Source organism: Acomys russatus, chromosome 31 (genome assembly GCF_903995435.1).
Source record: "Acomys russatus chromosome 31, mAcoRus1.1, whole genome shotgun sequence".
Taxonomy (NCBI): domain Eukaryota; kingdom Metazoa; phylum Chordata; class Mammalia; order Rodentia; family Muridae; genus Acomys; species Acomys russatus.
The window spans coordinates 5,373,927-5,388,963 of record NC_067167.1 but is presented as its reverse complement, the minus strand read 5'-3'; the positions used below and the strand labels follow the sequence as shown (position 1 = coordinate 5,388,963).

Genomic DNA, 15,037 nt, shown 5'->3' with positions numbered 1-15,037 from the left:
GAGCACCCATAAATGCTCATCAGCATGGCCAATCAAATGTGAACTGAAATGAGATGACACCAATGGGTATACTAAGGTAAATAGGAGACAGCACAGGAAGTCTCAGCCCTACACAAAGAACTGTGGCAAGCTGAAACCAGGAAACAGGAAAGCTGGAAAGATAAACAAGCTTTGAAAACCTTGTTTCTATGTGACTAAATTCAAATATTTAACATTTTTTGTTGTGGAAATTAAAACATAAAAGTCATGGTACCCAAGAAATCATACTGTATATCATGATTATATATTTTCTTGGTAATTTTCAAATCATCTTTCATGGGATGGTCTTGATGACTACACACTAGGTAAATGAAATAACCAGGGTATAGGTTCCAGAGGTCTGATTTGCTGCAATATAAATGTGCTCAACATTCTCCAAATTTTTCTGTTAGACTTTGTCTTGCACCAAAGGTGACTCATTAATTAACATTCCATTAATTTTGTAAGGACCTTAGCCAAAAACAACTTTTTTTATAACTTTTTTTTATTAATTTATTCTTGTTACATCTCAATGGTTATCCCATCCCTTGTATCCTCCCATTCCTCCCCCCCCCCATTTTCCCATTATTCCCCTCCCCTATGACTGTTCCTGAGGGGGATTACGTCCCCCTATATATTCTCATAGGGTATCAACAACTTTAGAAGAAAAGAGTTTACTTCACCCTACAACTTATAGTCTATCATGAAGAAAAGTTTTTGAAGGAATCCAGGGCAGAAACTTAGATGCAAAACATAAAGCAGAAATCATGGAATGGTGTTGGTGTTGTTGTTGTTTTACTATCTTGCTCCCCATGTCTCATTTATCTTATTTTGTTAAGACAAACTAGGAAAAAAATCCCAAGTTGGCACTGCCAACCAATGGATGGATCCTCTTATAACAATCATTAGTTTAAAAATACCACCACAGACTTGCCCATTGGCCACTCTCATGGAGATATTTTCTCACTTGAAATTCCTTTTTCCAACATGATTTCAGTTTGCATTAAATGGAATAAACCAACACAGAGGTGATATTTTTAAAACATAAACTTAGATGATGTTAATTGAGAATGCATTCACGTCCATCAGAGGCATTCACACAGTTCTCAGCATGTTTTGAGCGTTTTCATTTTCTCTGCCACGGGAAGAGAGAGTACTATTGTTCAACAGACACAAAGACTCATGATTCAAGGAGACCATGAACATTTAATGTTCTTGATATAGAGTAATAAATGCTTGCTTTTGTGAAATCCCCAGACTAAATTATCATAGAATACAAAATATACTATGATAATAAATATGTTGTCTTTATATGGACATAATACAAGGAGTCATGAATACCAGACAAAAGAAAACATCATTTATTTACTGAATTCTAAAGAAGATATGTAATATTAACTGGCTGAAACATTCAAAGAAGTAGCTCATTATTAATTTTATACAATGACAAGAAGAAAACCTGACCTAATTTTCACAGTGTGGAGTGTGTGACAAATGAGAGAAATTCACTGAAAGTTTACTGATGTCACATTGCATTTCTTGCCAGATAATGATCAGTGTGTCAAGTGTCCAGATGATCAGTATGCCAACACAGAGAGAACGTACTGCATCCAAAAAGCTGTGACATTTCTGGCTTATGAAAATCCTTTGGGGATGACACTGGCCAGCACAGCCCTGTGCTGTTCTACACTCACCATACTTGTCCTTGGGATATTTGTAAAGCATCAAAAGACTCCTGTTGTGAAGGCCAATAATAGGACTCTTAGCTATATCTTGCTCATCTCTCTCAACTTCTGTTTTATTTGTTCCCTGCTCTTCATTGGTCATCCCAACACAGCCACCTGTATCCTGCAACAGACTACATTTGGAATTGTTTTCACAGTGGCTGTATCTACTGTCTTGGCTAAAACCATTACAGTGGTCCTGGCCTTCAAGATCACAACTCCAGCAAGAAGGATGAAGGGGTGGCTTATATCAGGAGCACCCAAATTCATCATTCCTATCTGTACACTCATACAAATTACATTCTGTGGAATCTGGCTGGGAACATCGCCTCCATTTGTGGACATAGATGTATACTCTGAGCATGGTCAGATCACCATTGTGTGCAATAAGGGCTCAGTCATAGCTTTCTACTGTGTCCTAGGATACCTGGGGACCCTGTCCATAGGAAGCTTCACAGTAGCTTTTTTGGCCAGGAATCTACCTGACACTTTCAATGAAACCAAATTCCTGACATTCAGCATGCTGGTATTCTGCAGTGTCTGGATAACCTTTCTCCCTGTCTACCACAGTACTAAAGGGAAGGTCATGGTAGCTGTGGAGGTTTTCTCCATCTTGTCCTCCAGTATGGGGCTCCTAGGATGTATATTTATCCCCAAGTGCTATATTATTCTCATGAGACCTGATAAGAACTCATTCAAAACCATTAGAGATAGAGTTCAGTGAAAATAAATGGTCTTTAAAATATCTCATGTAATATTTTTAGGCTTTTGAGTAGTGCCAACAAAAATTCTCAGGTTAGCCTGCTGCAAATACATTAGATATCCCACAACAATGATTGACTAGTTAGATATCTGGTGTTTGTGTTACACTGGAATGTTTTAAGTACAGAGCTAAATAATATTTGGCTGTTTTAGCCTTCTAATGAGCCAGTTATAACTCTTCTCTGAATGTGACTTTCATATAAATATTTTTAACATTAAACCAAAGGTCAAGACATTACAGGATAACACCAGACATTTATTGTAACATAGAATTCCTAGGTATATTTGCTAAAATTCAGCCTCAATACTTTCCCACGAAATATATTTTCAAAGTGTCTGATTTATGGATTAAATTGTTCCGTTGGTATTACAACTTCATGAAAGCATCGTCATAATTTAGGCTAGTATTTGTGGTAACTTGTGTTCTCAGCCCATGGGCACTCACAAATGACCACAGCACGTTTGTCTATGTTATTGTTTGTCTTTTTGTAACATCAGCAACTAAGTAAAAAAATAAATTAGCTCTCCCTTCAAATATTATGAAATATTTCATGGGTGGTGATAGGATATGAACTGTACCATCAGTGATGACTACTCCCGATTATTAGTTTAGCTATAACATAACATCATCATAAATCCACAAGTCTGGTGCATCTATGCTTGTATTGAAAGATAAGATTAACTAAAATGGGAAGAATTCGTCCTAAATCTGGGGAACTATATTCCATGGGCAAGAGTCATCTGGAGAATATAAAGAGAAAGTAACCAAAGCACCAGTATTCAAGAATCTCTGTTTCCTAACCTATATACAACAGAACAATCTCCTTTAGACTCTTGCTGCCATAATATTCCTACTTTAATGTACTTCTCCCAATATTGAGGTCCTTTTAAAAATTCTGTCTTTCATTTTTTTGAAATTATAGCATAGTATTCTTATATTTCAGGTCCTTGCTATATTTCACATCCTTGGCATCTATTTTGATCATTTCTTTTTGTATAAATTATGTACATGAACATAAATTTATATTTCTAAATATACCCTTCTCAACTGATATAATGTTACTTGTATGTATGCTATCATTACAGAAAACCACAACCAATCAAATTGCTCATTTTAGAGCATAGTCCCAACAGATACATCTACAAATCAATTTTATATCTAAGGTTCAGGGAATATTGTATAAAAGGTGTGGAAACTTTGGTAGAGCCAGATAATGGAGAAGTTTGCTGTAAGATTATGTCTTCTAGTAAAATCAGAGCTATACCATTAGAGTCTCACCAATGAGACTGCCTAAACAAGAGTTGAGTAAGGATGACAAAAACAGACATGCCAAAGTAGATGAGGTAAAGTATAGGAGGCCTCAAATCTACACAAGTAACTAGAGGCAATTGAGGAATGCTAAAAGTGGGAGAAATAGTCTTCAGGACAGAGCACATCAATTGGTTATTCAATACCAACCTTGTTCTTGAACTTGCTCTCACTAAGTATTTATTCACAGAAAACAGAGCAGAAGTTCATAGAGAACACTGGCTGTGAGTAGTGAGGTCTTGTTGATAAACCTGGATTTGTGTCTGTTAGGCTTTTGGAACTGGTTTCTGAGAGGAATTTTGAATAGTTTTGGAGCTTCAAGATACAGAAGTCCTGAAATGTGACACACAGAAATTAACTGGTCATTTGGGTAGAGTTTAGCATATGAGGATACCAAAATCCATGCAAACAGCAGAGGCCCATCTCATGAGCTGACAGAGAGTAGTAACAGGCTCTATAAAAAAACTGTTTGATTCTTCTGCTTCACCAAGACCACCCACTACTTTCCATATGGATGGACACCTTACCCAAATTCTGGAAGACTCTAGCTACTCAAGTGCAGGCCAACCCAGTCAGAAGAACAATCAAGTGAGGATGCTACAAGCTGAACTGAAACACTCTCTATACTCAGTTTCTCAATACCCATTCTACTGCATTCCACTCCACCTCATTGCCTGCCTTACAGATTGTCCCCTGCCCCCAATTCTGGTAGACTCCCCTGTTCAGATGCAGGCAAAACCAGTCAGAAGGACAGATGAGTGAGCCCGGCCAGCTGAACTACCCCACTCCCTAGGATCAGTTCCACAAGACCCATTCCACAGCCTCCCCTACACATACCTCAACATCTGTCCCATGACTGGGTCCATGATCCAAATTCCAGAAGTGACACATTCTCAGATGTAGGTCACACTAGTCAAAAGAACAGACTCCAGCAGCTTATGTGCACTACTACACCAGCCAGAAGAACAGAGACCCTTTACTGCATCAAAGGCCAAAAATGTTGTCAGAAGTCAAGCCCTCAACCTAGTCAGAGACTACCTAGTGGTTTATAGGTCAAGCAGCTCCAAGAAATTCAGGCCACTAAGTCAAAAAGACCAAGAAGAAAAAGAAACTAAGGGACGAAACATCCCTTCAACAAACATATTCAGAAATCAACACCTAAGCCAATAATCATCCCAAACTCTTACGCCTAAACATCAATGTAGAAACAAAATTAACAACAGCCAGTAATGTGGCAGCATCATAGGCTAGCTATCCTACAACACCAAGGTCTTAATATTCCAGTACAGCTAAAACACATACACACACACACACACACACACAAACACACACACACACACACACTTAACTTTAAGAAGATGATAGACATACTTTTAAAAAAAGGGAAATATCCCTTAAAGATGTAAAGGGAAAGACTATCAAAATTTTTGGAAGAAACCAATAAATACCTTAAAGAATGTCAAGAAACCAAAGGAAAAACAAACAAGCAGATAAACGGAACTGTTCAATGTATGAAAAATGGAAATAGAAGCAATAAAGAAAACACAAACTGAAGGAATCCTGCAGATTGGAAACCTAAATAAGTGAACAAGACTACAGATGAAGCATCACCAAAAGAAAAAAAGACATAGAGTAGAGAATCTCAAACATTGAAGACATGATAAAAGAAATGGGTTCATCAGTCAAAGAAAATGTTAAATATAAAAAAATTCTGGCATAAACCATCCAGAAATTTTGGAACAAAGTATTAAAGGAACAAACCTAAAAAGAATATGAATAGAGGAATGAGAAAACTTCCAGTTTGAGCAAACAGAAAAATATTTTCAATAAAATCATAGAAGAAAAATTACCTAGCATAAAGAAATAGATGCTTATAAATATATAAGAACACCAAATGGATTGGATAAGAAAAAAAATCTCCCCACCATCACATAATAATCAAAACACAAAATGTACAGAACAAAAAAGAATATTAAAAACAAATGATATATAAAGTCTGACCTATTACAATTACATCTGACTTCTCAATAGAGACCCAAAAAAACAGAAGGGCCTGTACAGATGCCATAAAGATTCTGAAAGATCACAACTTCCAGACCAGATTATTATACCTAGCAAACCTTTCATTTTCTCTCTCTCTCTCTCTCTCTCTCTCTCTCTCTCTCTCTCTCTCTCTCTCTCTCTCTCTCTCTCTCTCACACACACACACACACACACACACACACACACACACACACCAGCAATATCAAAATAACCGATATAAATGTCATTGGTCATTAACATATCTCAACATCAATGGACTCAATTACCCAATAAAAAAACACAGACTAACAGAATGGAGGCAAAAACAGGATGCATCATTTTGATGTGTGGAAAAATTCATACCTCACTATTCAAGCTAGACATTGCTTCACAGTAAGGGGCTAGAGAAAAATTTTCCAAGCAAATGGATCAAAGAAGAAAACTGGTATAGCCATTCTAATATCTAACAAAATAGACTTTCAACTAAAATTTATCTAAAGAGATGAGGAACGTGTCAAAGGAAAAATCCACTAAGATGAAATCTCAGTTCTGAACATCTATGTCCCAAATTTAAGAGCACCCACATTTGTAAAAGAAACATTACTAAGGATTAAATCACATATCAAATGCTACATATCAATATTGGGAGACATCAACACTCATTCTCACCAATTGACAAGTTATCTAGACAAAAACTAAACAGAGAAAATTGCAGTGAATAGATGTTATGACTCAATTGGACTTAACAGATACCTACAGAGCACTTCATCCAAACATGATAGAAAATACATTCTTCTCAGCACTTCACAGAACCATCTCCAAATTCAAACATATACTTGTTCACAAGTCAAGTCTCAACAGATAAGAAAGAAAGAAAGAAAGAAAGAAAGAAAGAAAGAAAGAAAGAAAGAAATACCAGCCATCCCAAAGAGGCCTGTGAGATAACTGAGCAGTTTTGACTTGAATTGCTCTCCACCTGCCCACTGCTTACCAGCCTAGCCCATCTGAGATGCAGAGAGCAAACAGGAAGAGCTCAGTCTTCCATGGGCCACAACCTACATTAGCTGCCACCCTGAGAAGGACTGTGGGACACACAAGCAAATTTGGGCTTATATCTCTCTTCACCCACCAGCTACTTACCAGCCTGGGCCATCTAGGACCCAGAGAACTAACAAACAAAGGTGAATGGGGCACCGGGCACAATCCACAAAAGCTGCTCTCCAAAAAAGGCCTGTGGTACACTCAAGCAGCTTTGAGCTTCTATCTCTCTCTCTGCCAACTGCTTACTGACCTGGCCCATCTGGGTCACAAAAGATGAACCAGCAGAGGTCAGTCAAGCTCTGGCCACAACCCACATTATCCACCATACCAAGGAGGCCTGAGGGGCAACCAAGTAGCTTTCAGCTTGGAGCTGATCTCCTGCCTGACCCAACTGGGATATAGACAGGGAACCCAGCAGAGCTGAGCGGGGTGCAGACCCCAATACCCAATTTCCACCATCCTGAGGAAACCTCTGAGGAAACTTAATAAACAGCCTTTGTCTTATAACTCTCTTTGCCTTCTCTCAACCTGTCTGGTCAACCTGGAACACAGTGACTCAATTGGAGGAACCTCCAGGCCTGCCAACGACAGAGACAACTATATGGCTAGAGGCTAGGACATAAACACAATCAACAAACTCAGATTCATGTGATACCACCAAAAATATGTGGTCCTAAAACAGCAAGCCTTGGAGATACTAACACCCAAAAAGTGTGAGAATATTTTAAATCTGAGATGATGAAAATGATAGAAGCCTTGAAGGAAAAAAATAAATCACTCAAAGAAATACAGAGAAATACATTCAAACAGATGTAGGAATTGAATAAATCCTATAAAGAATTACAGGAAAATAAAATCAAATAGGATAAAGAAAAGAAAGAAATGAGTAAAACTATTTAAGACCTAAAAAGAGAATTAGAATCAAAAAAGAAAACACAATCTGAGACAATCTTGGAGTTGGAAAACCTAGGGAAAGAACAGGAATTGCAGTCATTAGCAACACCAAGAGAATACAAGAGATGGAAGAGAGACTCTCAAGTGTAGAAGATCCAGTTAAAGTTACTGACAAAGTTAAAAATAAAAAATTCCTGACACAAGAAATTTGGCACACTTTATAGACCAAACATAAGACCAAACATAAGAATATCAGGAATAGAAGAGGAGAAGACTCCAAGCTCCATGACCCAGAAACCATGTTCAATAAACATAAAAAAATAAATTCACCTAAGAAAGAAATGCCCATAAACATACAAGAAGCCTACAGAACTCCAAATAGATTCGACCAGAAAAGAAAACCCTCTCACCACATAAAATCAACACTAAATTACAGAACAGAGATAGAATATTAAAAGCTGCAAGAAAAAAAGGCTATGTCACATATAAAGGCAAACCTATCAAAATTACACCTGACTTTTAAATTGAGACTATTAAAGCAATAAGGGTCTGGACAGGTGTTATGCAGACACTAAGAGACCACAGATGCCAACCTAGACTACTATACCCAGCAAAACTTTCAATCACCATAAATGGACAAAACAAGACATTCATGACCATACCAAGTTTAAACAGTACCTAGCCACAAATCTAGACTGACAGAAGATACTGAAAGAAAAATTCTAACTCAAGGAGTCTATCTGCATTCAGTAAAACATAGTAAATAAATAACCCCGTATTCACAAAACCAAAAGAAGAGAACCCATGCACACACTGTACCACCAACCACATCAAAAAATCAATAGCTAACAACCGTTGATCATTAACATCTCTCAATATTAATGGCCTCAAATCTCAAAAAGTGTCACAGGCTAACAGAATGGATGTGAAAACAGGACCCATCATCCTGCTGAATACAAAAACCACATCTCAACAATAAAGATAGACATTACCTCAGAGTAAAAGACTAGAAAAAGTATTTCAAGCAAATGAACCCAAGAAGCAACAGGTAGTGGCCATTCTAGTATCTAATAAAATAGACTTTCAACCAAAATTAATCAAAAGAGATACGGAAGGGCACTTCATACTCATTAAAGAAAAGATACACCAAGAGGGCATTTCAACCCTAAACATCTATGTCCCAAACACAGTATCATTCACATTCACCAAAGAAACATTACTAAAGCTTACACTACACACAGAACACCACATGTTAATACTGGGAGACCTCAACATTCCACTCTCACTAATAAATAGATCATCGAGGGAGAAACTAAAAGGATAAATAATGAAACTAATGGGCATCCTGAATCAAATGGACCTAACAGATATCTACAGAAAGTTTCATCCAAACTCAAAAGAATATACCTTCTTCTCAGCACCTTCTCCAAAATTGGGCATATACTTGGCTACAAAGCAAACCTCAACAGATACGAGAAGATTGGAATAACCCCTTGCGTTTATCAGACCACCATGGATTAAAACTGAAACTCAACAATAATAGAAACAACATAAAGACTACAAACTCATGGAAACTGAACAACTCCATACTCAATGACCTCTGAGTAGGGGATTAAATAAAAAATAAATTAAAGACATCATAGAATTCTCTCCAAACTATTCCTCACAATAGAAACAGAAGGAATATTACCAAACTCATTCTATGACTCTATAGTCCCCTTTATACCTAAACCACACAAAGACCCAACAAAGAAAGAGAATTTCAGACCAATTCCCCTTATAAACATTGATGCAAAAATACTCAATAAAACACTCACAAACTGAATCCAAGAACAAATCAAAAATCTCATCCACCATGACCAAATGAACTTCATCCCAGGCATGCAAGGATATTCAATATACAGAAATCTTTCAATGTAATCTACCATATAAACGAACTGAAAGGAAAAAAACACATCATCATCTCCTTAGATGCTGAAAAAAACATTTGACAAAATCCAACACCCATTCATGTTAAAAATCTTGGAGAGATTGGAGATACAAGGTATGTACCTAAACATAGTAAAGCCAATATACAACAATCCTATAACCAACATCAAACTAAATGGAGAGAAACTGAAATCACTTCCACTGAAACCAGGGAGACAAGACTGTCTATTATCTATAGCTATTCAATATAGTACTTGAAGTTCTAGCTAGAGCAATAAGACAACTAAAGGATATCAAGGGGATACAGATAAAAAAGGAAGAGGTCAAAGTATTACTACTCATGGATGGTATGATAGTATACATAAGTGACCCCAAAATTCTATCAAAAAACTTCTACAAGTAATAAACATCTTCAGCATAGTGGCTGCATACAAAATCAATGCAAAATATCAGAAGCCCTCCTTTATACAAAAGACAAATAGGCTGAGAAAGAAATTAGGGAAATAGTACCCCACACAATAGCTACCAAAAAACATAAAGTATCTTAGTGTAACTCTAACCAAACAAGTGAAAGACATGAAAGAAAAACTTCAAGTCTCTGAATAAGAAATTAAAGAAGATATCAGATGATGGAAGGATCTCCCACATTCATGGAGCAGTAGAATTAACATAGCAAAATACTATCCTGCCAAAAGGAATCTACAGATTCAATACAATTCTCATAAAATTTTCAACACAATTATTTATAGCCATTGAAGGTCAGGGCTCAGCTTCATAAGGAAGAATGGGGGCAGGGAGTATAGCTAAACCAATCCTGTACAATAAAAGAACTTCTGAAGGTATCATCATCCCTGATCTCAAGCTGTGCTGCAGAATAATAGTAATAAAAGCCCACATAGTGCTGGAATAAAATCACACAAGTATATCAATGAAATTGAGTCAAAGGCCCACAAGTAAATCCACACACCTATGGACACCTGATGTTTTACAAAGAATCTAAAAACGTACAATGGAAGAAAAGAAAAGAAAGCAACTTCAGGAAATGGTGCTGGTTTAACTGTATGTCTACATATAGAACACAAATACATCCATATCTATCACTCTGCCCAAAACTCAAGTCCTGACTCCAGGAGCACAGCTTTCATTGCATATGCAAATGGGTGTCTGTGTATGATTATAAAATGAATTTTCCATTAAAAGGAAATATTTTGAAGATATACATCCAATTTTCTAAGCTAGTTATGGTTATTTTGGGAAAAGAAGAGTTTTGTAGTTTTAAACCTAAAAAAAAGATGTTTTTGGTAAAAAGAAACCAAACAGAAACTCAGTCATTCCCACACTAAGGAATCCCATAAACACAAATCTGGAAGACAGATGGGGGGTGGGGAGAGAGAGAGAGAGACAGTCAGAGAAATAGACACAGAGACAGAGAAACAGAAAGAGAGAGAGAGGGAGAGAGAGCCCATCTGGTGCAGACCCCAGCAGGCTCTTGGTATGCTGCTGCAGTCTCTGTGAGCTCATATGATCTTTCATTATCTTGATTGAGAGGGCCCTGTTTCCTTGGTGTCCTTCATCCTTCCCCCTACTAGCTCTTACAGTCTTTCTGCATCCTTGTCAAGGTTTCCTGAGCCTGAAGGGAAGCATTTATTGCAGAAATAGAATTAAAGACTCTCACTCTGCATAATGTCTGGCTACAGATTTCTGTATTTGTTCCCATCTTCTGCAGGAAGAAGTTTCCTTGATGATGGCTGAACAAGAGAATAATCATATTTCTCTTTGGGGCTGGAAAGATTACACCACCATTAAAGGCTTGGGTCACTACCAAAAAAAAAAAATATATATATATATATATATATATATATATATATATATATATATATATATATATAATTTATGTGTATATATGCATATATACATGTATATTTGTATGTTTTAGGTGTGTGTGTTTCTTTTTATTTATTCACTTTACATCTCAATTGTAGTTCCCTAGCCCCTCTCCTTCTGGTCCTTCCCCTCCATCTATCCCTCTTCTCCTTATACCTCCTCCCCTGTTCCTCAGAAAAGGGAAGCTCCCCAACTAATCTACCACAGCAAATCCAGTACTCACTTAAAAGCAGATTTTAGACATTTAGTACAGGATAAACATACTAAAATGCACAGACACAAAGAAGATAAGTAACAGAGAGGACTCAAGGTAGGATGTTTAAATCTCACTCAGAAAGGAAAAGAGAATATACAGAGATAGTGGTTGAAGAGCGGGGGAAAGGTAGGAGATAGAGTGCAGAAAGAAATAAGGGTTGAGATCTGCTCTGAGAAAACTGGAGCAGGAGAATTGAAGGACTGAAAAGAAAAGAGAGACTCTAGGTCAGGCCATCTCTGTGACTAGCTGGAGACCTATATCAGAATAGTCCTCTTGGAGGATATGACAGGAACCATAGCTAAGAATCCTGTTAGCAGAGATCATGGGTACTGAAGAGGACAACCTCTAACTATACAAGACTCCTATTGCAGAGGCAAGAACACCAACCAACCCACAAAAACTTTGATCCAAAACTCACCCTGCCTACAAGACATGCAGGGATAATGATAGAACAAATAGAGTAGAGCTTGAGGAAATGTCCAACCAGTGCCTGGTCAAACCCAAGACCCACTCCATGGAAGAGAGCCAAGCCCTGATGCTATTAAGAATACTTTGCTATGCTTGCAGAAACGAACCTACTAGAGTTGTTCATGGAAAGGTTCCATGCAGCAGCACTTCCAAACAGATGCTAAGACTCACAGCTAAACATTGGGCAAAGCATATAGAGTCTAATGGAAAAGTAGAGGAGAAATATAAAAGGACATGTAGGTGACAAGAGTGCCACAAGAAGCCAACAAACCAAGGCCCAGAGGGGCTTGCTGAGACTAAAGCACCAAAGACCATGCATAGACTGGACCTAGGTCCTCTACATAGATTCAGCCAATGGGCAGCTCAAGCTTCATGTGGATGCACTAGTAAAGGAGTAGGTGCTGTCTCTGACATGGACTATTGCCTTCTTTTCAATCACTTCCCCCTGATGGGACTGCCTTGCAAGGCCACATAGGAAAAGGACAATCTAAATCCTAATGTAACTTGATGAGCTGGGGTGGGCAATTAGGATGGATCTCCTTTTTCAAAGAATAGGGGAGGGTGCAATGGGGGAAGGGTGGGGCTGGGAGGAGAGGTGGGAGAGAGCTATGATTGGGATGTAAAGTGAATAAATTAATTAATTAATAAATAAAAAATAAAATAGTGGGAGACACTACACCCAATCTTAGCAAGGGACAGACCATCAAGACAGAAACTAAACAGAAAAATAACGAAACTAAGAAATGTCATGAATCAAATGAATCTAATAGATGTCCAGGACTTTTCATCCAAACACACACACACAAAAATATCCTTTTTCTCAGCATTGTATGGAACCTTCTCCAAAACTGACCCTATATTTGGTCACAAAGCAAGCCTCAACAGATACATGAATATTGAATTTACCCATTGTAATGTATCAGATCATCATAGATTAAAGCTGGACTTCAATAGCAACAGAAATAACAAAATGCCTACAAAGTCATGGAGACTAAACAATCCTCACCTATTATGTTAGTATATGTATCTTTACTGAAGACTTAAGACCATTGATTGAGAGATATCAATGAGCAGTATTGTTATTTGTGGTGGTGGTAGTGGCGATATCTGTGCATGCGCGCATGTGTGTGTGTGTGTGTGTGTGTGTGTGTGTGTGTGTGTGTTTCCCATTTTTTTAGATTTTCTGGTGTGAGATTATTTCTTGTATTTTCTCAGATATTGTTAACTTTGGTTTGTCAGTTCCTTCTATCACCTTATGTGAATATGAATTCATAGATAAATATTGTTTAGTTTGAATGTATCATGGAATATCTCATTTTCTTCATCTCCGTGATTAAAATTTTCCTGGGAATAGTAATATGCTCTTGTATCTGTGGTCTTTTAGAGTCTGCACCACGTGTGTTCAAGCCCTCTGGCTTTTAGAATCCCCACTGAGAAATCAGGTAAATTCTAATAGAGCTATTTTTATGTGCTATTTGGCCTTTTTCATTTACAGCTTTTAATATTCTTCTTCTTTCAGTATGTTTAGTATTTTGATTATTATGTGGCCAGGGGGCTTTCTTTTCTACTTGATGTTCTGCATGCTTATTGCACATTTCTGGGCATCTCATTCTTTAGGATAGAAATTTTTCCTTCTATGAAATGGTTGAAAATATTTTCTGGACCTTTGAGCTTCTCTTTTTCTGTATTCCTATTATGCATAAGTTTGGTCATTTCATGGTGTCCTCAATTTCCTGGGTGTTCTGCGTGAGAAGTTTTTTAGACTTGACAGTTTTTAATAATTTATTCAGATTACATCTCAATTGTTATCCCCTCACTTGTATCTTCCCATTCCTCCCTTCCTCCCTCTTTCACCCTATTCCCCTCACCTAGCCCTGTGACAGAAGGAGACCTCCTCCCCCACCATATGATCACAGCATTTCAGGTCGCATCCTGGTAGCCTGCTTATCCTTCCTCTGAGTGCCACCAGGTCTCCCCTTCAAGGGGAAGTGGTCAAATATAGGACACCAGAGTTCATGTCAGAAGCAGTCCCCACTCTCCACACAACTGTGGAGAATGTGCTGTCCATTGTATAAATCTGATTAGGGGGTCTATATTTACTACATGCATTGTCCTTGGTTGGTATAGTAGTTTGTACAGGGCCCCCTGGGTCCAGATATGACAGCCTTGGTGCTCTCCTTGTAGGGTTCAATGGCCCTCTGGGTCCATCTGTTTCTCCATTCTCCCATATCTCACTCACCTGGAGTTCCAATAGGAAGTTTCAGGATCTGTCTCAATCCCCTACTGAGTGAAGATTCTGAGATGACATCCACGTTAGGCTAGTGTCCAATTATAAGTGAGTATATACCATGTGTATCTTTTTGGGTCTTGGCTAACTCACTCAGGATGATCATTTCTAGCTCCATTCATTTGCCTGCAAATTTCAAGATTCCCTTGTTTTTAATAGCTGAGTAGTATCCCATAGTGTAAATGTACCACAGTTTCTTTATCCATTCTTTGACTGAGGGGCATCTAGGTTGTTTCCAGATTCTGACTATTACACATAAGGCTTCTACGAACATACTTGAGCAAATGTCCTTGCTGTTTTGTGGAACACCTTTCAGGTATATTCCAAGGAATAGAATAGCTGGGCCTTGAGGTAATCCTATTCCCAATTTTCTGAGAAAGCACCAAATTCATTTCGAAAGTGGCTGTACAAGTTTGCACTCCCACCAGCAATGAAGGAGTATT

General features: G+C 37.8%; 1 protein-coding gene across 1 annotated transcript in view; it reads left to right on the top strand.

Annotated features, from left to right (window-relative positions):
* The window catches only part of LOC127212836 (vomeronasal type-2 receptor 116-like), a 34,125-nt gene extending 31,659 nt beyond the window's left edge, over positions 1 to 2,466 (top strand). The window contains exon 6 of the mRNA XM_051173025.1: positions 1,565 to 2,466. Coding sequence (XP_051028982.1) covers positions 1,565 to 2,466 — 902 coding nt within the window. The remainder of the gene's footprint in view (positions 1 to 1,564) is intronic.
* Positions 2,467 to 15,037: the final 12,571 nt, after the last annotated feature.